This window comes from Centropristis striata, chromosome 4 (genome assembly GCF_030273125.1).
Source record: "Centropristis striata isolate RG_2023a ecotype Rhode Island chromosome 4, C.striata_1.0, whole genome shotgun sequence".
NCBI classification, from domain to species: Eukaryota; Metazoa; Chordata; class Actinopteri; order Perciformes; family Serranidae; genus Centropristis; species Centropristis striata.
Window position 1 is genome coordinate 3,981,156 of NC_081520.1, and position 24,029 is coordinate 4,005,184.

The 24,029-nt window shown below is 37.0% G+C and overlaps 1 protein-coding gene across 1 annotated transcript in view; it reads left to right on the forward strand.

The window, feature by feature from the left end:
• The first annotated feature begins 8,940 nt into the window (after positions 1 to 8,940).
• The window catches only part of lrrc75a (leucine rich repeat containing 75A), a 102,978-nt gene continuing 87,889 nt past the window's right edge, over positions 8,941 to 24,029 (forward strand). Inside the window, exon 1 of the mRNA XM_059330570.1 lies at positions 8,941 to 9,913. Coding sequence (XP_059186553.1) covers positions 9,665 to 9,913 — 249 coding nt within the window. The 5' untranslated portion in view covers positions 8,941 to 9,664. The remainder of the gene's footprint in view (positions 9,914 to 24,029) is intronic.

Consider the following 24,029-nt stretch of genomic DNA (forward strand, 5'->3'; position numbering starts at 1 on the left):
GAGAGCTGAGCCGGACATCCAATAGGAGAAATATCCAGCCGGTTGTTTTTTATTTCCAGCTGAGCTCTGGCTTCATGAAAAGATCAACAACAGCTCCAGCTGAGCTTCACACCGAGGCCTCAGTTGGACACTTCAAGTCAACAAGTGTGCCATTACTCAAACTACATGTTACAGAATATGCTTATGATGTATGACTTTTGTCCTGGACCCTTTTTTTCCTGTTGTGTTTTAATTACAGTACTGCCCTATCACAGAACTATTCGGGACCCAGATATCTGGCTGGTTAGTGTTTTACAACATTGGGGAGCAGTGGATGGAATTAGGGTCTGTTTGAAACAGGAGACTCTTAAATCTTAGATCAACATAACGACTCTTTAATGTCACAAGCTTACAGATGATTGATGTTCACTTTCTTCATGTCGTTTACACTACTGGTCAAAAAGTTTTAGAACACACCAACTTTTCTTGAAATGAATGCACATTTGCAACATTTAAAATTCTTTATTGAGCATGATAGTGTTTTGAAAGTAAAAAAAAGATTCAAAATCACATTTTATGTTGGACTAAAGGACTAAAAAAAGACACAAAATGACCAAAAAAAGACACAAAATGACAAAAAAAAGACACAAAATGACAAAAAAAGACACAAAATGACTTACAAAGACATGAAAAGAATTTAAAAATGGACAAAATAGCCCAAGACTCCATAGAGTTAAGTTGTTAACCCATTTCTTGTTCCCTGAAAAAGGCCTACTTGCATAATTCTGAAATGTACATTATTTTCCAGTTTTGGTTAAGCTTACCTTTTTTTATTTACCTCTGGCAGTTCACCACTTACCTTTGTACCCTTTCAAGCTGTTCATTTGACTTGAACTGCTTGAATTTCAATGAAAAACTGGAAAAATTGGGGTGTTCTAAAACTTTTGACCGGTAGTGTATATGCACCTTTTGGCTGCATCGATATCCTTCTACAGTTTTTTCTACAATCTGTGGGCGGTGGTCGATCATCTTAACGCAGCTTGGTTATACCGTTTTAGCAGTTTTTGAGGATGGCTGCACCATATTAGTTTTTGTATGAATGACTCAGCTGTACCTGACTGATACAGGATTATTGAGACGGATGCCGATACTTATTTTAGAGGGGGAAATCATAGATGGCCCGTATAGTAATTTATTGAGCAGGAATGAACATAGATTTTTTTGTGCACCAATTTTTCAAACTTTCTCAAACATAAAACCTTAAATAATATTGTTTTACATTATACAAATAATGCATTACATTGTCAGCAAATGATATCAATGATAACTGAGAATATATAGAATAAATAGGAATAAAATAAATAGCTAAATAATCATAATTGGTGCACAGTGCTGATTATTTTACAGCATTTCTAGATCACGCCAAGCAACATTTCCTGATATCGGATATACAGCGTTGTATCCGTCGCGCTCTAATACATTCAATGTCTTAGAAATGCTCTCGTGTCGTTCTTTTGTCACATTTGTGTGGAGAGTTCTTTTGATTCATGATGACATTACTGTCAGGATGGAGACAAACCAGCCGTCAAACCTTCCAAATACACATTTATTTATTTAACCCTGAAAGCAACTGTCAGACTGTTCTCTATTCAAAAGACCCAAAAGACTTCCCTGCTCCTGTTATCATTTAAGTATTACACTGCACTTTGACGGCTCTGACGCTCACACCATCCATTATTTTGAAAGTATAATTTTTTGGTAACACTTTACTTGAAGGTATCGTCATAATAGTGACATGATACTGTCATAACTGTGACATGACACCATCATAAACGTGTCATAAACATTATGTCAATGTCATAAACGTTTAAGACTGCTGTCATTAAGTGTCATTCGGTTTTTGTCATGACAAGTTGACATTCCTTGGGTTGTCTTGATTATGACAACTTGACTTTAATCAAAGTGACATTACCACAAAATGTCTTTGTCATGGCAACTTGACATAAACAAAATATGTTTCTATATTTGTGTTGATGGCAAATTGGCATAATGATTATTATAATTAGATGTGCAAGGTTACAGACCAATTCGATACCTTCAAGTAAAGTGTTACCAATTTTTTTAAATTTGTGTCATTTTAAATAATTTGCGTGTCTCCCTTTTGACGGTAAACTTATTGATCAGTGTTAAAAAATCCTCTTAATTCCACCAACTGTGACTCAATGTTGTGAAAAATCAACTCCTTTTTTTTAAGAGCAGTGAACTTTGTGTCCACAGCCCCCCAAAAACTCCCTCATTAGCTGGAAAAGAGGTAGGATAGGTCAGCACACCATAAAGTAATTAAAGCAGCCAGTGTTGTGGCTAACAGGAGAGGAGTGAGTGTGTGTGTGTGTCTGTATTTGAGTGTGTGTGTTCTCTCTGTGCAAACCAGAATGAAGTCTTCATCCCGTACACACATGCTGGTCGTTAAGGCTGACTGAGTCTAAAAGTTCTCTGGTGAAGTGAGGAAAGAAACTAACATCTTTGTTTTGATAAGTGATTTGAAGCAACTATGATGGTTGAAATACTACTGTAAATAGAGATGTAATAAAGGCAAAAACAAATAAATAATACCTTTTGAAAAGTACACCTAATATTTCTTGTGGGAGTTTTTTTTTTGTAAGTAACATTCTCCTTGATTTGTCCGCACGTGGACAGATGTCTTTTTTCATAATAAAACGGGTTTTAGTGCTGTGTAAATAGGGGTGGGCGATATGGCCCTAAAACAGGGGTCTCAAACTGAAATTACCTGGGGGCCGCTGGAGGCAGTATCACAATGACCAAAAAAAGACACAAAATTACTAAAAAAAAGACACAAAATGACCAAAAAAAGGCACAAAATTACTAAAAACAAGACTTAAATGACTAAAAAAGACAAAATTACAAAAAAAAACCACAAAGACACAAAATTACTACAAACAAAAGACACAAAATGACCAAAAAAGACACAAAATTACAAAAAAGACACAAAATGACAGAAAAAAACTAAATTACTTTAAAAAGGCAAAAAATGACCAAATTACAAAAAAAAAATACTAAAAAAAAGACACAAAATGACCAAAAAAGACACAAAATTACTAAAAACAAGACTTAAATGACTAAAGACAAAATTACAAAAAAAAGACACAAAATTACTACAAACAAAAAAGACAAAAAATGACCAAAAAAGACACAAAATTACAAAAAAGACACAAAATGACAGAAAAAAACTATATTACTTTAAAAAGGCATAAAATGACCAAATTACAAAAAAAAATACAAAAAAAGACACAAAATGACCAAAAAAGACACAAAATTACTTTAAAAAAAAGACACAAAATGACCCAAAAATACACAGAATTACCAAAAAAGACACAAAATTATTTTAAAAAGACACAAAATGACCAAAAGAAGACTCAAAATGACCAAAAAAGACACAAAATTATTTTAAAAAGACACAAAATTACCAAAAAAAGTAATTAAAGGGACCTTCCCCACACAACACGGTAAAGTGCCATTCATATAAAACTCCCATTAAACTTTCATATCAAGGTGGGGGCCACAAAATATCATCACGAGGGCCGCAATTGGCCCGCGGGCCGTGAGTTTGAGACCCATGCCCTAAAAGAATATCACGATATTTCAGGGGATTTTTGCAAAATCAATATTCTTGACGTTATTGCAAAATACTGAAAAATGTGATTTTCTGTCTGTGTAAATAAATAAACGTACAACAAAATAAAAATCAATCATAAATTGAAAATGTAGTGTAAATTGCAAATCTCAACAGTTACTGTCAAGTGTATTTCACGCAGTAGCTTCCCACACTTGAAAAGGAAGAACCAGTCAGATTTCACTCGTTCTTAGTTTATTTGCCAATGACCAAGGAAGAAAGGTGAAAAACCTTTAAACAAACAAGAATAAACAGATGTAAATAAAATACAGCATCAACCGAGGTAAGTACATTCCAATGCAAGTGCATTATACTAAATAAAAGGTATATTTAAACATACATTGACTTGTTTCATTAAATATTAAAGTACTGTGTGACTTAGAAATTAAAACACACTTAATAATTTACTTTCAAATTAACCTGTCTTTTTCCTAATTGTAATACTTTTTTACCTTAAATGAAATCAAACATTTTAAACTGATTTTACTGTAGATTTTAACAACCATTTTAACAGAAATACTCGACTAATAAAATAAATAATCAACTTATCAGTCATCCATACACGACATAGACAGATAACACTCAAACCAATACAAAAAAGTATTAGCAAATAATAAAAGAATAACCATCTAAGGGGTCGGGGGGCATGATATACTTTCAGTAGCTTGAAATGTGATGTGATGAGACTAAAGCGGGCCGCCACAGTCTCGGTAGTCGAGGCCACTATGTCGAGAAGTAGGAATGTTGCCAATATCATGATATGCATTTTTTTTACTCATAAAAAAAAATACCCGTATAATTGTAAATGATATGATATGGCACACCCCTATATGTAAATCAACATGGTCTCACAGAAATCCGTGGAATAGCTACGGAATCGCTCAAATTTCCGTGAAACTGACACGGATTTCACTACAATGCAAGTTAATGACAGTCATATCCCGTGGCTATTCCAACATACAAAGTGATTATGTACATTCACTGAGTGGATATTTAGAAAATAAAACATATATTTCTCGCTAGAAATGTGATCAAAATCCATTTTTATGCAGAAACTAAGTCAAAATATAGATTTTTCACTAAAAATTAGAGAACTGTCCGCCATGTTTTTTGTTCTGACCGCCGGAACCTTGAAAGTCACGTGACTTGGAACAAACCAATAGCCACGGGATATGACTGTCATTAACTTGCATTGTAGCGAAATCCGTGTCAGTTTCACGGAAATTTGAGTGATTCCGTGGCTATTCCACGGATTTTGAGTTAAGCAAATCTATGGCTATTTCACGGATTTCTGTGAGACCAGGTTCATGTAAATACTGTGAAAGTATCAAAAAGCTACAATGTAATTTAGCTGTAGACTGTTTTTATCCAAAGAGACGTACAGTTGAGAGTTCATACAACACAAGCAAGGATGAAGCCGAGAAACAACAAGAATAAGGCGTGAACGACGTTGAGTTCTGTTAGGACGTAAGTGTTTTTGGGACGCAAGTACTTTTTCGTAGTGAGTGCAGACTTTTTATTTTTTTGTGTGTTCTGTGTGATTATGTGTGTAGGTACGGTGGCCCTGAAGTGCAAATCACAACGGCAAATCAGAAAACATCAAAAAACACAATGGCAAATCAAAAAACACAAACACAACTGCCGTTGTTTTCTGTTTTGTTGTTGTGTTTTTTGATTTGTTATTGTGTTAAGTAATTTGTCGTTATGTTTTTTGATTTATGTTAAGAAATTTGCTGTTGTGTTTTTTGATTTGTTGTTTTTTGATTTGTTGTTGTGTTTTTTGATTTGTTGTGTTTTCTGATTTGCCGTTGTGATTTGCACTTCAGGGCCACCGTAGGTGTTCAAAGGGAAAAATAATTATCAGGTCATATGAGGTTGTGTTGGAAAAAAATGATACCAACATGACATGGTCAACATTTTGAAGTGTCAGAATAAAAAGTATTCCAAAAAATACAAAGCTGAAAGCCAAAGGGTTACCAAGCCGTTATGACAGTTCAGACAGACCGTATAAGAAAAATGTTTTAGTTTTATATATATATATATATATATATATATATATATATATATATATATATATATATTTACCTTTTACAGCACATAAATATGTTCCAATAGAAACCCAAAATACAATGATGAACGTGAAAATGAGCACATCTCCTTTAGTAAATGTTGAAAGCCTGAGCAAAAAAAAATTGAGTATATCTACTTTCTTTTCATATACTATATAACTGCTCCTACAAATTAAAGCTATTTTGTGGGTATCACATATTTTTTAGTTTATGAATTCCAAACAGCCGCCACCAGAGGTCAGTGGAATCTTTTCTTTGGTCCCAGTGTGAGGACCATGTGATCACTGTTACTGCACTGGATGCTGATGATAAATACACTCAACCAGCCACTCTATTATCTAGTTAGGTGTACCTAATAAAGTGGTGGTGTGGTCTTCATCTGCTCCAAGGTTGGACGTGTTGTGGTTCAGAGATGGTCTTGTCAGACCTTGGTTGTAACCAGTGATTATTAGCAACCTGGTCTCACAGGAATCTGTGAAATAGCCACAGATTTGCTTAACTCAAAATCCGTGGAATAGCCACAGAATCACTCAAATTTCCGTGAAACTGACACGGATTTTGCTACAATGCAAGTTAATATTTTTTCCTATTGGTTTGTTCCAAGTCACGTGACTTTCAAGGTCCCGGCGGTCAGAACAAAAAACATGGAGGACAGTTCTCTCATTTTTAGTGAAAAAATCAATATTTTGACTTAGTTTCTGCATAAAAATTGCTTTTGATCACATTTCTTGCGAGAAATATATGTTTTATTTTCTAAATATTCACTCAGTGAATGTACATAATCACTTTGTATGTTGGAATAGCCACGGGATATGTCATTAACTTGCATTGTAGAGAAATCAGTGTCAGTTTCACGGAAATTTGAGTGATTCCGTGGCTATTCCACGGATTTTGAGTTAAGCAAATCCGTGGCTATTTCACGGATTCCTGTGAGAGTTCCTGTTGAACCAGTCTCCATTCTCCTCTGACCTCTGGCATCAACAAGCATCAAGGCTCTCTGGAGGTTTTCTCTTCTTGGGACCATTCTCTGTAAACCCTAGAGATGGTTGGTAGATCAGCAGTTGGTGAAATACTCACACCAACAACCATGCCACGTTCAAAGTCACTTAAATCACCTTTCTTCCTCATTCTGATGCTGCTTTGAACTTCAGCAGCTCGTCTTCACCAGGTCTACATGTCTGAATGTGTTGAGTTGCTGCCATGTGATTGGCTGGTTAGATATTTGCGGAACAAGCCGTTTATTCCAGTTCATGTTAGCCTTATGAATATGTCTAAACTATGCAAGAACAAACTGGATGGGAAAACCTGCCTGTTTAAAATGAAAGCTCTCTTTCTAATTGGTGAAGACAGAAAAAGACTAAAGGATATGTGTAAATAACTATCATTCATAAATACAGATACATTTTGAGGTACTTGAGTATTTCCTTTTAATTTAACTTCATACTTCTACTTCATTTTAGATGCAAATGTTGTACTTTTTACTCCACAACATTAAGCTATAGGTATAGGGATGTGTGTGTGTGTGTGTGTGTGTGTATATATATATATATATATATACACATATATATATACATACATAATCTAAAGTCACTGTTTAATATGAATTTATAATCTATCTGAGTCTGATTTTTTAAAATGTATTTACTGACATTTTTAGAGACACTGGAAGCAAAAAAATGAATTACCGTAACACATTTTTAAATAAATAAAAACACAACGAAAGGTTTTTTTCTTTTTTTCTTCTTTGGCAAGCACTTAAATATGCTCAAGGGTAGCTGGTATCACCAAAATGTATTTTATTATAATATACACATATTTTAATGCAAACGATTCTATCATTGCCGTAACATTTAACAAAAAAAAAATATTAAAAAACATTATGTTTGATTATATTCTGTTAAATAATACATTTTTAAATAAATGTGTAGTTGTGAATCAAAAATATAGAAAATATTATTTTAGCACAAAACAATGACTTGTGCCTCATTATGGCTATATTGTTCATTCATATAAAAGTGAAATATATTTAGTTTAATAAAGTGTGTCCTTATAATCTTCACAGACATAGCTTAGACTGGCTTCATGGCAATCACTCATATGGTTTCATAGTGCAATCCATGTATGTAGTCTAAGTTATGAAGGAATTTTTTTTTTTAAACGTAACAATTGCCCCCGGTCTCCCCTACTCCTGCCAAAATATGCCAGCCAATAACATGAATCAATTAGTTTATTGTAGAATGCTTAAAAACAAATGGATCCTTTGGCAATCAGCTGTATGATAGAGAGATAGATAGATAGATAGATAGATAGATAGATAGATAGAGAGATAGATAGATAGATAGATAGATAGATAGATAGATAGATAGATAGATAGATAGATAGATAGATGGATAGAGAGATAGATAGATAGATAGATAGATAGATAGATAGATAGATAGATAGATAGATAGATAGATTACTTTATTCATCCCCGAAGGGAAATTCGGTTGTCACAGCAGTCCGGTATTCAAGTACAATAAAATACAATAGAATAAAATACTGACGTACAATAAAGAAAAACAACAATAGAAAAAAACACAGAATAGAACAAGGACACTTAAGAAGTTAAGAAAGAACATCAGTTGGTAGGATGGCAAGATGATGGTAATAATTAAATTAAACTGGTGATATGATGCAACAATGCTATAGTGACTAGACGGTATATAATAATAATAATAATAATAATAGTACAGTATATAATATATATAATATATATAATATAATATGTAATAATAGATAATAAACAATATAAAAATAAAATGAAAAATATAAATAAAGTAATTACAAGTAAAATAATATAATATATAATAATAATAGTAATAATAATAATAATAATAATAATAATAAATAGGGCCGATTTCCCCCACAGACCATAAAGGAGTTAGAAATGTGTGCGTAATCTTCACCACATGCATAAATCCGCAGAAAGCAGCAAGTCAACATAAAGCTGACATATGAACTATTGGAGTCTGGCTCCACGCCTTGGACTGGGTCGTGTCTCGGAGCTGAAACTGCAAAGTTGGCGGTGCTCGCGCCTCCTGCTCCTCCTGCTCCTCCCTCCATCACTCAGAGGAGGCTGCTCACGTGCACTCGCCGCGCGCTCCCATCCAGTGTAACAGAGGGTGTAATACATAATTCAGTCCCAGGCAGGAACACCTCAGTCAGTCTGCTGTCAAGCCGCGGAGCTGCAGTTCTCAGCCCGGTGATAAGTGGCGGAGCTGCGGCCGCTTCCTGCTCCCGGAGCGGATGGAGGATCAACCTTGGAGAAAGGACGAATGCCTGCTTTTGTTTCCCAGCTTGTGCATGACTTCCAGCAGCAGCAGCAGCAGAGGACAGACAGGGCAGAGCGAGGAAACAGACAGTCAGTGGTGATCTTCAGGAGACGTAAACATTGCCATGCCCTGCTTTATGCACCACCTCCTCCGATCCGTCTCCTCCTCCTCTCCTGGGGGCTGTTCTGCAGGATAACAGCAGAGGAGAGCGGATACATAACGCTGCTGTCGAAGGTGATGTATTTGTGGTGAAGTTGTGTTTGGGATAGGAGGCTCTGACTCACTGGAGGCATCCTGACTTTGCTGCGTCCGTGTTTTGCGGCCATGCTGCAGGCAGCATCCTCAGACCTGTTCCCGACCTGAGCTCCACTCTATGGGATTAACAACTTCTCACAGCTAGTTCCACTTCTTTATATTTTGGAGTATTATTGTGTACTTTTTCTCTATATAACTGGTTGATGATGAACATTTTTCATGCGCAGTTTTGGAATTTTATGAGCCCCAAAGCTGCAGCTGTTAGAAAGATGTTCCAGACATTAATGAAGCCGTCCTCTGCATGACTGCTCGGTGGGACCGCTCTTGTTATCATCACAGTTCACGTTAACGCAGCCACCATGGGCGCCAAGCAGACTAAAGGCCAGGAGCCTGGAGGAGCCAGCCCCCAACACAGCTGGAAGCGAACACCCACCAAGGAGCGGGGCGACATCCTGGCCTCCCTCATGCTGAAGTCAGGGGACAGGCTGAGCCGTGGCGGGACGCCGCCGCCCTACCAGCGCAGAATCGGCATGATCCAGGAGATGATGCTGATGGCCAAGCAGGGAAAGCAGGACGAGGCCACGGAGATGCTCAAGACTCTCCGACAGGTAGGAGAAAGGAGTAGGAGTAAAGCTCTCAGGGGTCAAAGGTTAACTGCAAAAACCCTGTTGGGTGTCTTTCTTTTTCCCACCTCTCTTTTGTTGTTTTTCTTTGTAAGCGTGATGGTAAAAGAGCTGCAGGCTCAGACTGACTGACTGTTTACACACTGATCAAACTGACTGACTGTGCCGTGGTGAATGGAGCGCCTCTCTGCTGCTATAGAGAGGAAACAGAATGATGTCTGTCTGTAGGCCAACCCAGATGTTGCCATGGGGTCTATTGAGCAACATGATCTCCAACCTAAACGACAGAATAGGTTGTTTGTCAATACCACCCATAATGACTCATATGAGCATTTGCGGTACAGAGCAGATCATTCTGAATATAGCACACATCATTATACATATGTGCACTATTCACGGTTGTAAAAAAGCCTGCAGTTTCTCTGAATTTAGGTCACAAAACCACTGATCTAGGTTTAGATCAGTGTATGTATGCTGGAACTGAAGTAGTTACAAGGATGTGACTGCTGGAAGTGACATACAGTAGTTACATAAAAACATGATGCACAAATCGTGATTGTGATGTCACAATAGGGCTGTTTCCACTACCGGACAATACCCAGAATGAGGCGGGTCTCACTCGCCGAAACGCCCCTAATTTGAATACGAGCAGTCTGGAGCCGGCTTTTGTCGGGACTTTTTAGTCCCTGTAGAAGAGCAGGGTCTTTTTTCTCCCCTGAAAACAGCCTGGTTACTGATTGGATAGATCGCTAAGCGGGATGTGACGTAGTACTCTACACGACAAGAACACACGCCATTTGTAAAAGCCGGCAAAGCAGTGTTCCCAACTTAGTGATTTTGTTGCTGAATTTAGCGACTTTTCAGACCCCCTTAGCGACTATTTTTCAAGAAAACGACTAGAGACAAATCCAGCGACTCCTTCTTACTCTCCTTAACAGCTGCTAACGAGCCGGAGGCCGGCTTGTTAAGAAGAGCCGCCGTTAGCTACAGTTAGCTACGGTTAGCTCTGTAGCAGTACAGTGTGTATGTGCTGCTGCTGCAGGAGGTGTTCACTTAGCGATCTCTGTTTGTTTACAACAAGCACCAGACACTCTGTGCACAGTTAGTGATGCTGTTAATTCACAATCACTATGTTTATGATCAGTGGAGACTTTGTGCATAATTAGCCATGCTGCTTTCAGCTGCTGACGTTGTGCACAGTTAGCGACGGTGAAAACCATACGTCACGTCAGTAGAGACACGCAGAGTGAGGGGACTTTTGAGAGGGCGTGGCCTGAGACTTTCCCGGTGACCACTTCCCCCCCTAGTGGAAACACGGCTATTGTTTACTTTTATTTTCACACAGGACATGAACCACAATTGTTATGGGTGCTAGAAGGCGGTGGAGGACAATCTCAAGCGTAAATATGAGTCATAATTTGTTACCTATAAAAAAAAATGGTTGATGGGGTAATTGACGTTGTACGTAGGTTTGTGTGTAATTCAGGAACAGACTGTGCACTGTGAGAATTTGAGGAAGATGTTGCTTCTGTGTTGAACTGACTGTGAAAGGATACATGCCTGTTTAGGAACCTACAATGTACAAGAATAGCTGGCACTGAGCCATGACTATATAAGGTCCTTCTTTCCTGTATTTCATTCTGCTGCATGAGAGAATTGAATCCAAGCTCGTGTGCATTAAATGTGCATTGAACGCCAATTCTCTGCTTCTGCTCCTCTGTCATCAAACCACATCAGAAACACATCATATCAGTCATTTTTGAGGGTAGACCAGTCTCTGATTGAAAATTCTCCTCTGGGATTTTTGTTTTGGATTTTGGATCACTGCAGAAAATAAGCTCTGTGGCAAACATATGTTTCTGATGTTTAAGCGTTTTGTTCAGCAGGATAATCTTCACAAGTGAACACCACTTTTATTATATTTGAAGAGGGAAAAACTAACGTTATGCTATAGAGAACTACACTCTTGAAGTGAGATTATTAAGTGAAGTAATCACATTGGATAAGTACATATTTAGATATATTTAACTTTAAGACTGTTAAGAATATGTTTTATGTGTGAAACAGGCTATTTTGTTTGTTGTTTGAAAATTGCATACTGTAACTTTAAGAGAGCAAACTTAGTCCATTTTTTTAGTTATCCAGCAAGAGGATTCTGTGAATTTAGCTGCTTGTGACAGATGAGGAATAAATGTTTGTTTGTCTTGCAGCCCTGGGAGAGAGAACAAACTCCTCTGTTCTTGTGGAGTTTTTTTTTTATTAGCCTTCATGGTTTAAGAAGTCATTACTGTGGCGCCCTATAGAAGTCTCTCACTAGTCGGCCTTACAGCCTCTAGTTGTGTTTTTCAGTGCTCCTGCAAACTCTTTTTTTCTAGATTGTAGGTTTGGTTTGTTGCTGCAGAAGGCAACTTAGGCTCCGTTTACATGATGACGGTCTGAACAGAAGACGCAAAAGTGGCGTCGCGTCTTCACTTTTTATTCTGTGTTTAGACGAGCGTTTTCAGGAGGAAATTTGCTGCATACGGTGACACAAAAGTGTCAAAAATGCCAGGCGGCATCACTTAAAGCGATAAGAGCATCTTTGGGCATGTGGAAGTTTTCACGCCACACATTTTCATCAGCTACTCCTTCCACAAAGTTCTCCACCATCACTAGATCTCCCAGGTCTCGTTCACAGCCGTCTGGCTCGCCTCCGACCAATTGGTGCATCCAAAATGTGATGGAGGTAATTCCAGATCCTTCTCTGTTCACTAATACTATCTGTACATATCCTGTACATTTGGTGGAAAGACTCCTGTAAGTTTATTAGAGCTGCCAGAGCAGCTTGAAGGTCCGACGCATGGAAATAATCCCACATGTTTGTTTATTTCCCTTTACTTGTCTTGTCAGTGTAGACGACACGCTACGGCGGAGCGGATTACAGTTTTACACTCTGGAGGCTGGTTAAGATTTTTGTGTTTTTAAGCCGTCACCGTCTAAACGAAAGGCACTTCGGATAAAATATTTTGTCGTTTTTACTCGTAAGCGTCCTCGTGTAAACGGGGCCTAAGATAGTTACGGCTACACATTTCCCGCAGAGATAGTTTGCAAAAATCCACTCAACGTCAGTTTTAGAGTTATTTCTCATGTGGCACAAGCAGGTAAATTTACACAAATATGCGCTTTCTTAAAGTGACACCACACATTTTTCAAAGAATAAACAAAAAAGCCAATTCCAGACATAAAACGTATTCTTAACATTCTTAAAGTTAAAGGTATCAAAATATGTACTTCCAGGAGGCCACAGCAGGGGCCAAAGGCTTCTTCACAGGGGCAGTGGCCCCTGTAGGCCCCTGTGTAGAGCCGCCACTGATGAACCCCCCTGTTGTCTGGCTGGACCTGTCGTGCTACGTCTGGCTCTGCTGCACTGCTACAGTGAGGAGGATGCTACGATTTATAGCCTCTCTGTGTCTTTCAAAACATTTGTGGCAGACTATTTTTTTTTCCTGCTCCTCTTTTGTTTCCCACCACGCCAGATTCTTTCAGGCGGCTGCTGGGCTTTCCCTCCTCACTGTAGCAGCGGCAGCAGCAGCCTGAAAGAATCTGGCGTGGTGGGAAACAAAAGAGGAGCAGGAAAAAAATAGAAAACGCCACCAGTTGACTCAAGCGAGCTGTAAAGAAAGGAAGCATCTGAGCATAACAGGGATGATGTAATGTAAAGTTCATCCATCAGAGGAGAGAAGATAGTGATGGGAGACACAGATGTGTACGCTTCCATCACTGCACACAATCCATACAGGCAGTGTTCGCTGTTTATCCCCTGATGACTCAACCACAGCCAGCAGAGCCTCCCGCTTACACACACACTGCTTCCTCTCCACTGCTTCCTCTGCTTTTTATTGTTTGGAGATTTCCATCAGCTCCTTTCTGTTACTATTTTCTGATCAAGCCCATTTAGAGTGTTAATCCCTGAATCAATGACAAACAGTGAAGCGAAGCAAACAGGTTTAAAGACACCTCTCCATCCGTCTTCGTTAAGAACAGGGGATTACCGTCTCTGACACTGCTTCATTAAGCCACGATACACCCGAGGAGGAGAATCTCAGGCTCCAGTCTGAGAGTACTGAGTCCCTCCCAGTCACTGATTCTGTGATGACCAGGGTAAAACACACCTTAAATTGGGCTCAATCTGGTTAAAAAAGGGTGTTGTTTTTAGGTAGCACTGGATAAAACAGACAGTTTATCATTTAGTCAAGATGAAATTGACAATACATTTGAAAAATGTAAACAAAAATAAATTTGAAAACTGCGCTCCAGGCCGCAAATTCCACTCTACAGAAATAATTTATACATAGAAATGTAGGAAAATTTGTCTTCTCACTCAGAATTCTCTGGTAAAGCTGTCAGAGTTATAGTTTGGGCGTAGGACGCCCAGATGATCCACCAACACGCACCAACAGCCTCATTGGCTCCCATATTAAAAACGCGGGAAGATTTCTAAAAAAGGGAGATGTAACAGTTTTTTTAGATCGCTCTAACAAAGCTATATTTCATTTTCCCTAAAAAAACAACAACAGTCTTTTAGGTGTAAATGCCCTACAGACACTCTTCCAGTGGGATGATTTGCTGCTTTTCTCTCTGGTATCCCTCTGTAAATAAGAAGCAGCGTGTTTCCTGCCATCAGCTTTCCTCTAAAGTTGTGGCTTCAAACTCCATTCCAGTTTTTTTTTTGATGACGATAGGCCAAGTAAAACCAGAGATATAACTGCAGCGATGAAATGAAATCATGCACAACAATTGTTAAGTTAAAAAGGCTTATTATGAAAAATGATATGCTAAAAAAGTACAGCTCGCAAGCTGGATGAGGACGTTCTTGTAACTGCCTTCAGTGTTTTGATTTGTTTGTTGTTGTTTTTTTTGTTCGTTTGTTTTCTTTGCGGGAGTAATAGAAATTCTCAGATCTAAGTTGTTTGATATACTATGGTTGACTAATAAGAAAATAAGTAAATAAATTATGATAATAATAATAATAATACATATTTATTTGACATTAAGTAGCTATATATAGAGATACAATTTCTTATTTTTGAAGTGTTGAGTATCAGGGGAGAGGCCTAGATAAGTATTTTATACTTTTTTTTCGAACCAAAATGATATAAGGAAATGCATATTGAATATTAAGTTAACTGGTTCTTATTTCTATCTTATTACTTAGACGGGGCAGATGCATGTATATGTATAGGGCTTTATATACTGTATGTGTGTAAATGTTTATATGTTTATGAACATCTGTTTAATGGTGTCTATGTGAGTATGTGTATGAATATGTATATGCATCTAGCCTATGCTGTTGTAGTTTATGTTGTTTATTTTTTTTCGGTTCGAAAAGAAGAATTAATAAAAGGAAAAAATGAAAAAGATAAGGTCAAATACCTTCATGTTATATTTGTAATCAACATTTAAATATTCTACGTGTGTTTTTTTGTTTCTGTTGGGTTCAAAATGTTGATCCAGTAAGTCAAAGTGAACAAAATAATTATCAGGTCATATAGGTGAGGTTGTGCTGAAAAAAAATGATACAAACATGGCATGGTAAACTTTTTTAAAGTGGCAGAATAAAAAGAAAACAAAACAAAACAGAGAAATTAGCCCAAAACTCCACACTGCAAAAAAGCCAACTTGTGTTTTTTGGCCTAAAACAGTGATTTAAGTTGGTAAAACTTGGAAATATAAATTATTGACATTTAGGGTATTAATGTAAGTTAGCACAACAAAGGAAGCCAGTTGTCTGCTCAAAAACAAGTTGGTGAGTTGTTGTTACTTATATCTTTAAGTTGGGGTTCACAACAAGGGACAATAGTTCTGCTAACTCTTATTTCTTTGTTGTGAAATTTGGTCATTAGCGAAAGCTAGCGGCTAACTGATGCTAGCGGCTAACTGATGCTAGCGGCGCTGCTTTTTACAGCTACAAGAGTAGCCATTAGCGTATCAATGCTAACTCAAAATTGTGGTCGTAACATTAGCTGACATTTCATAGCGGTGTTACACTCGTTGAGCAAACAGTTGAGCAAACTCAAAAACAAAACTTAAAATATTTAGTTTGATTGTCCAACTTTTTTTGCAGTGCAAAGGGTTAAATGATTGTGTGTTATTGTGAAGCAGGTCCAAACTACACACTGTAGTCTGTTAAATGACATTGACAGCAAAATGTCAATAACATGGAAAAATGTTCTCTTTTTAACCAAATGTTACCCAAATGTTTAAATCTGGATGTCTAAATTAATGTTTTCTGCCCACAAATGAGGAAAAGGCACCCTGTTTACACTTTTTTGAACTGAATAGTTAAAAATTTGGTGCAATTCACATGAGAGCTTTATTTCCAAGATAAGAAGATCAATACCCCTCTTGTCTGTGGACTGTTTATAGCGAGCTACTGCACTTAAAAACTCGTTTTACTGGAAGCTCATCTGAAGGGAGCAGCTTAAATCGTCAGACCGCTGGATGTTACAAAGATGTCTGACCTCACCGTAACATATTTAGACATTATTTGCCAACAGACATTCTCCATTGGACCTCCATTATGGCACCAGATAGAGCAGCTGGGAGATTTGTGGTGAGCGATAAAGCCTCTATCAGCACTTAGTGGACCGCTCCTCCTGTCACTGAGCGACTTGTACACAATTCATCAATTTATGAGATGTTTCCGTATCTCATCAGTGTGTTTCATTCTTCCTATGAGGACATTCACACTGTTATTTAAAGTCCTCCTCCAGACACGTTTGGAGTAAAGACTACTCTGCTATAATTATTATTTGATGTACTATGGTTTTACCACATGAAAAGTCAAGAAAAAAACTCTCAAAAGGGGCCAAAAGCACATCTATGCTTGTGAATTTTGCAGTGTGAGCCGGCCGTACTGCCCTACAAAGTCTAACTGCAGTCACTACATTTTCGGTCAAAATTGAGATATAACTAAAAATGAACCTCTTGATGTCTGTTTTATCTTGTGACAAAGTTTTAGATTTCAAGTTTGCTTTATTTCGGAGAAATAATTATATAAAAACTACAAAATCCAACTCAAAACCAAGCAGTAATTGCACTTACCACAGTCTGCTTTGGTTATATATACTAATTTAAACATAAAAATAATTAAAATTATAAGTTTATTTGAAAGGGAAGTTATTATCTAGATAGTGATGAAGTAAAAAAGTGAGATAAAATTATATTAAGACTAAAGTATAACATTTGTTTATAATATTAAGTCTAAAATACACAAATCTTTGAATAGAGTTGTTAAACACTTTTAAATACATTTATAACAAAATCAATTTGAAAGTGTTTATTCACTGAAAACAAAATATAAAAGCTGAAAGAAGACAACAATATTGTTGTTACTGCACTCTGTTTTTGCATTACTATTAGAACCTTTTACAGCAAAACCAGAGTGCAGAAACTACATTTTGGGGGTTCAAAGGTCAAATAAATCGTCATGATTTTTGAGCATAAAAATTACATCATCAATACATGTAGAAATAAGTGTCATATCACTTACCTACATATAACCCAGTTGTCTGGCCAGTTAAAACACGAAAATAAATCTAAAGCAGTTTTTCTCAGTTTTACCTGCTGCGTAGTTACTGCAGATGCACTTTGTAGGACAGTGTAGAGCTCTGTGGCGGCGTCTGATCTATTTTTTCCATTAGACTCAGACTCAGCCAAGGAGTCACTTGAGGTGTTCTAGGGTTGTCAAAAAGATCGATACTCAAGATACTGATTGATTCTAAAAATTACAACAGTATCGATACCAACAGTGCTGTCTTCACCTCCTCCACTCCACACACAACACCAGTGGCGGTTCTAGACCAGTTCTACTGTGGGGGCCAAGCAGGGGCCAGTGTTTAATCAGAGGGGCACATTAAAAAACGGCAAAGATGATATTTAAGCATTCAAAACCTTTATTTTAGGTTATTTAAAAATCTAATTTAAGTATATTTGGAAGATACAAAAACATTGATTGAAACAATGAGACTTACCAACAATAATTACTATTTCTGTACGACAATGACATTTCTCATTTTTGTGCACAATAATTTTATTTTTATTTTGAAAGTGCAGTACACTGAGAATGATCTTTTTTTAATATATACACAATCTTTTATTGCACAATTCAATTATTATACAATGTACACATTCTGGGTTCATTTTGTGTACAATGAGATATTGTTTGAACAAAAAATAGGTAAGAATTGTTACGTCATTCATCGTTATAAATTGATAATTTTATTATTAATTTTACACAGGGGCCACAGCACAACAGCACCGCTGCAGCTGAACACATGAACACTGGTTGACATTCAAAACAAACTTAACATGGCAGGTGCTGCTACTGAAGGAGAGCCTTCCCGACTACTTTGCTGTAGGGAAATATTTTACTCATGAGGCAGAAGACCAGGGGAAGGTGAGAGATGTCAATCAGCTGATTTGCTAGGAATGCTACAAAGTGTTGGCAACAGGGTGGGAATTTCACGACGGCCACGACGGCCATGGCCGTAGTTGCCCCACACTCTGGCCTTGATGCCCTGTGAAAAAATGTTCAATTTACAGCCAAGGTGGCCTTTGCGCCCCTGTCAAAGTTCCAGTAAACACAACGCTAACCCGACCCACTCCCCGTCCTTCAGACATGTGCATCAACACATGGCTCATTTGAATATTCTAATGAGCCATGTGTTGATGCAGCACAGGTAAGCTAGCGGGACAAGCTGTTTTGATATGTTGTGACTGAAGTATGTAGTAGTATTTGACAGAACTTAACATTTACGTTTTATAGAAAGTACTATTGATAGGTAATTACCATTGTATTAGCCTATTTAAAGTCGAGTCGTTAACTTTACATTTTAGCGTCATGAAAACTAGCGTAGCTAGCTAGTTGGGATAGCGCTAACGTCTTCCCTAGCTCAGGGGCAAGGGCTCGACATTTAGCTGATCTAAATTTCACCTCAGCAGGTTCTTTTTTTATGGCAGGAGGAGGCATTTCTCTTTCCTTACTCTTAGATGAACTCAGGCAGGAGATTCATTTTGCCATCTTTTCAAAATATATGCATTTGCCGTCTTTTCAAAACAGGTTCATTTGTCATTTTCCAAAAAGGTCCTTTCTAATATATTTAATAGATTGTGCATTAATGTTTCTTGGTGAATGAGAATGTTAAGGTATTAATCTGAAAGGTAAAACCAGCGTAATTTAACCAAACAGCCTTTATGCCCTGTCATGTGGCCTTTGTGCCCTTAAAATAAGTGTGAACAGGAAGGCCAAATGGCCTTGCCCCTAAAATGACGAAATTCCACGCCTGGTTGGCAACCAGGTCAAGTAGCACAACAAAAAGCGAAACATCTGATAGATCGACACCCGGGTGTTTATGGGGAATTTGGACAGCATATCAGTATTGAACAGTTCTCGTAAATGTTAACCTGAGCAGCAGTTTAACTATGTTTAATAGGTGTGTGACGATACTCTCAGCTCATGAGACGAGACGAGATTTGAAGAAAACTACAATGACACAATATCTGACTGGACCAACAGACTTTTATTTAACCCAGTTGCACATGCATTTTGAAATGTTTTATTATAACTCTGTAGATGCATGATATATGCATGAGCTTTTAATACACTTCTTCTTTCACAAATTGAAACTAAAACTTTGCTTTATAAAAGTTAAAATAAAATTAAATATTTCTTTCTTTTTTTCAAGTGCAAACAATATCCGTGTTTCCTTTACAGGGAGGAGTGGCCACCGGGAAAGTCTCAGGCCACGCCCTCTCAAATGTCTCAGGCCACGCCCTCTCAAATGTCCACTCACTCTGCGTGTCTCCATTACAAAAAGGCCCCCAGAGGGATTTAGAGACTCTGGAGGTGATGTATGGTTTTCCATCGTCGTGTAATCGCTTAGCAACAGTTTCGACCGTGATCACATAAGTGATGGATTAAACACGGGAGAAGCAACTGTGGCCGTCGTCGCTAACTGTGCACATTAGCAGCTGATCATAAACAAAGCAGCATGGCTAATTATACACCTGCTGATCATAAACATATCGATCTTGAATTAACCGGCATCACTAACTGTGCACAGAGTGTCCATCCGGTGCTTGTTGTGAACAAACAGAGATCGCTAAGTGAACACCTCCTCCAACACTCTGTACTGCTACAGAGCTAACTGTTAGCCTGTTAGCAGGACTTTGACGCTTTGACTCGTTCTTACTCTTCATTCTGGCTGCTTGCTGCTTCCTTCTCATCCTCTTCTTCTTTTCCTTTTACTGCCCCCACAGGTCACAAATAGTGAATAATAGGGAAATAGGGAATGACTTTAATAAAGGTAGATCACTCCAGTTTTCTAATCTTGTAATCTTCATGGTACATAAATATAGACAAAACGATTTTAATAGAGGGAGAATTTAAATCCACTGGACCACTTGATCCACTCGGCTGAACTGATCCAGAGAGTTAAGGTCAAGCTCTTCTGACCTCTGGAGGATTTTTCCTTGCTGCTGTTCGTGGCGGTAGAGAGGGATTTCACAAGCATGATGCTCTCCAACTGGGTCAAAGTTAACGACGTGGAGAGATACAACATTTCAGAATGAAGGATGTTTTTTCATCATTAGAGAAGCCAGAGGGGGCCGGAGGATGCACAAACAACAGGGTCATGAAAACAGAATTGGAAGTGACATAACCAGCTCCTTATTCTCAGGGGTCTGTACTCTGGCAGGACAGTACGTGACGGACTGATCTCACCATGAACTGGATAAAGACAATTACTGAGGATAAAGAGAGCAGAGAGGGAACAAAACACTATGATAGCGCATTACTGCTTCATGACGTCACAACTAGGGCCGGGACTCGATTAAAAAAATGAATCTAATTAATATGTATTGTTTGCTTGTATATACTGTACCTTCAAGACCAGGAGATTGCTGCATGTTTTGGATGATGTCATCTTTTTAAAACACAAACTCAAAAAATTAATTATGCACCTCCACATGGAAGAATAAACAGAAATAAATATGGCCGGGACTCGATTAAAAAAATTAACCTAATTAATTAGAGGCTTTGTAATTAATTAATCGCATTTTAATCGCACATATATATATTTGACCCGAGACCAGTGAGAAGTAATTTTTTTCTCAAAGATTTTTAGTATACCATAGAATAATGACTGAATACATAAGCTTAAGCAACAAAAATATTGTTTATTTTTGTTCAAGTCCAACAGACCAGTGCAATTTTTGCCATTAAGTGTAGCAATAGCATATTTAGAAATATAGTACATTTCATAAATCCAGGTAGCCTATAGGTAGGTAGACCTTCTGTAAACTAGAATACTTTGGTTTTTGAAGTAAAACACAATCCACGCTAGCTACCACACTAGCCGCTAGCTGCTATATGTTTAGCATTGAGGTGATACTTGAGGCTGGATGTGCTGCGGTGATATGTGAATTCCTTGTTGCCTAGCAACACAACCATGCTCTTATGGACGCTTCCATCCGTTGGTTTTTAGTAACTAAATGTCCCATCATCCACGGGGCCAACCAAAGGTCTCATCAGCTTCTTCCTTCATGTTCACTGTGGTTTGTTGTTGTCTGAACTCATCAACGCTAGTTGGTGCTCCAGTATAATCGGTCCGCCTGAAACTCATCCAGTGAGAAACGTTCCACGGTGCAAAAATAAGTGTGATTAAAATGCGCCAATTTTTTTCACGCGTTAATTTTTGTGTAATTAATTAATCTTAATGAATGCGTTAAAGTCCCGGCCCTAGTCACAACATAAAAACTTCAGCAACGTGTTTCCTGCTGTCAGCTTCCCTCTACAGTGCTGGCTTTAACTCCATGCCAGTTTATGTTTGATGATGATAGGCCAAATAAAACCGGACATACGGTCAAATATATTTAGTATAAAAAGATAGAACTGGTCTTTTACCTCATATATGTTATATTTGTAACCACCATTTAAAATTCATTGTTGAGAATGATTGTCAGAATCAGATTTTATGTTTTCTTGTTTCTTTGGGGTTCAAAATGTTGATCCAGTAAGTCAAAGTGAAAAAATAATGATCAGGACATATAGGTGAGGTTAGATAAGACCATAATATTCTCACTTATGCGATTGTACACACAGTTCTTATATTGGCAAGGATGTCTATTTATAAACCAGATTACATACACATGGAATAACACACATGAAAAGAAAGGGAAAAAAGACCAATTTAAACACAAGAAAGCACATAAAGTACACATGTACATGTACTTTGTCCACACATATAGTGTTTTTAAATAAACAGGCCCTCTGGGGTGCCCTTAAATGGAGGAAACTAGATGAAGTCCCCTCTTATAGAACGAGATCAGGGATGGGCAGCTGGAGGCCCGGGGGCCGCAGACGGCCCGCACCCTCACTTGAAGTGGCCCTCAGTACAACTACATGCATTTGAGCATGAAATCTTAAAAGTGCAGTGTAAAAATGCACAAAATTACTTCTTACAATTAATGTTGATCTGCTGTTCTTGCACTGAAAAAAAGAAAAGAAATCACAGTAAGTGGTTATTTTTTATTTCCTTCAAACCTTTTGTATTTCTATTTATGCTGTTATACATGCATTTGAGCATGAAATATGTTACTATTTGTAAATAAGTTACTGCACTGTTAACATATTTAAAATTGCAGTTTCATCATATCTGGTTAAGTGCACAGTCCTATATGTGGCCCTGTGGTAGTGTTCATGAAAAATTGTGGCCCCCTGCAGCATTTAAGTTGCCCATCTCTGAACTAGATGTTCTCCTTATTTTACTTCTGTAACACTTTACAATAACCAACTAAGTGATGTTTATAGATGGTTTATAGACCAATTTACATGTACATATACATATACATACATATTTAATCGTTAAATAATTTAAACCAATTAAAATAACATACTTAATATGGTGATAAAATGTTAAAATGAGTGCAACTAAAACAAATAATAAACTATTAATTATAATTCAATTGTAATTCAATTGTTTGATATTGGTAAAGTAACTATGAACTTACATTAATATACCATCGATTTGTCATTTTTATAAATGATGTAGATAGTTAAACATTAATCCATGATGTATTTACCATTCTAAATGGCCTATATACGGTTTATAAATGACGATTAAACATTAATAAACTGTTTACCATTTATAAATGATGGTCATTGTAAAGTGTTACCTTTACTTCTTATATGTTATATATTTTTTATGTCTTTTGTGTTCAAAATGTTGACTCAGTAAGTCAACGTGAAAAAATGATCAGGTCATATAGGTGAGGTTGTGCTGACAAAAATGATACCAACATGGCAAACATTGCCCAAAACTCTAAGGGTTAATACATCTATTTGGATATATTGTCTAGTGTAACTTCTAGAACATTTTTGCCATTGAAATAGCATCTCAAGTGTAAAACTGTTGTATTTTGACTTTCAATAACCCAGTTAGTCAAACCCTAAGAGACAATACCTGACAGATTAAAGGCCACATACACACATACACAACGCCCATAAAGTTGGAATGAAATATTTTTTCCATGAAATGATTATGACAATGCGATTTATATTTAACAAGATAAATTAAAGCTGCAGGCAGCGATCAACTGGCCAAGCAGAGTGCACTGCAAATGATTTGTTTCCTAGTAAGAAAACAAAAACAAAACGGTAACACTTTACAATAACCAACTAAATAATGTTTATAAATGGTTTATAAACCAATTGTTAACATTAACAAAGTGCTATACATATTTAATCTTAAAAACATTTCAACCAATTTCTTAAAGGTATATGAATAATTTCAAAAATCATTAATATACTTAATATGGTGTTAAAAATGTTAAAATGATTGCAAATAAAACTATTAATAACATATTAATTATAATTGAATTGTTTGTTAATGATAAAATAACTATAAACTTACATTAATATGCCATCCATTTATAAATTATTTAGTTAGTTAAACATTAATAAATTATGTATTTACAATTCTAAATGGCCTATATACTGTTTATAAATTATGATTAAACATTAATAAACTAATAAAATAAAATCTGTTTACCATTTATAAAT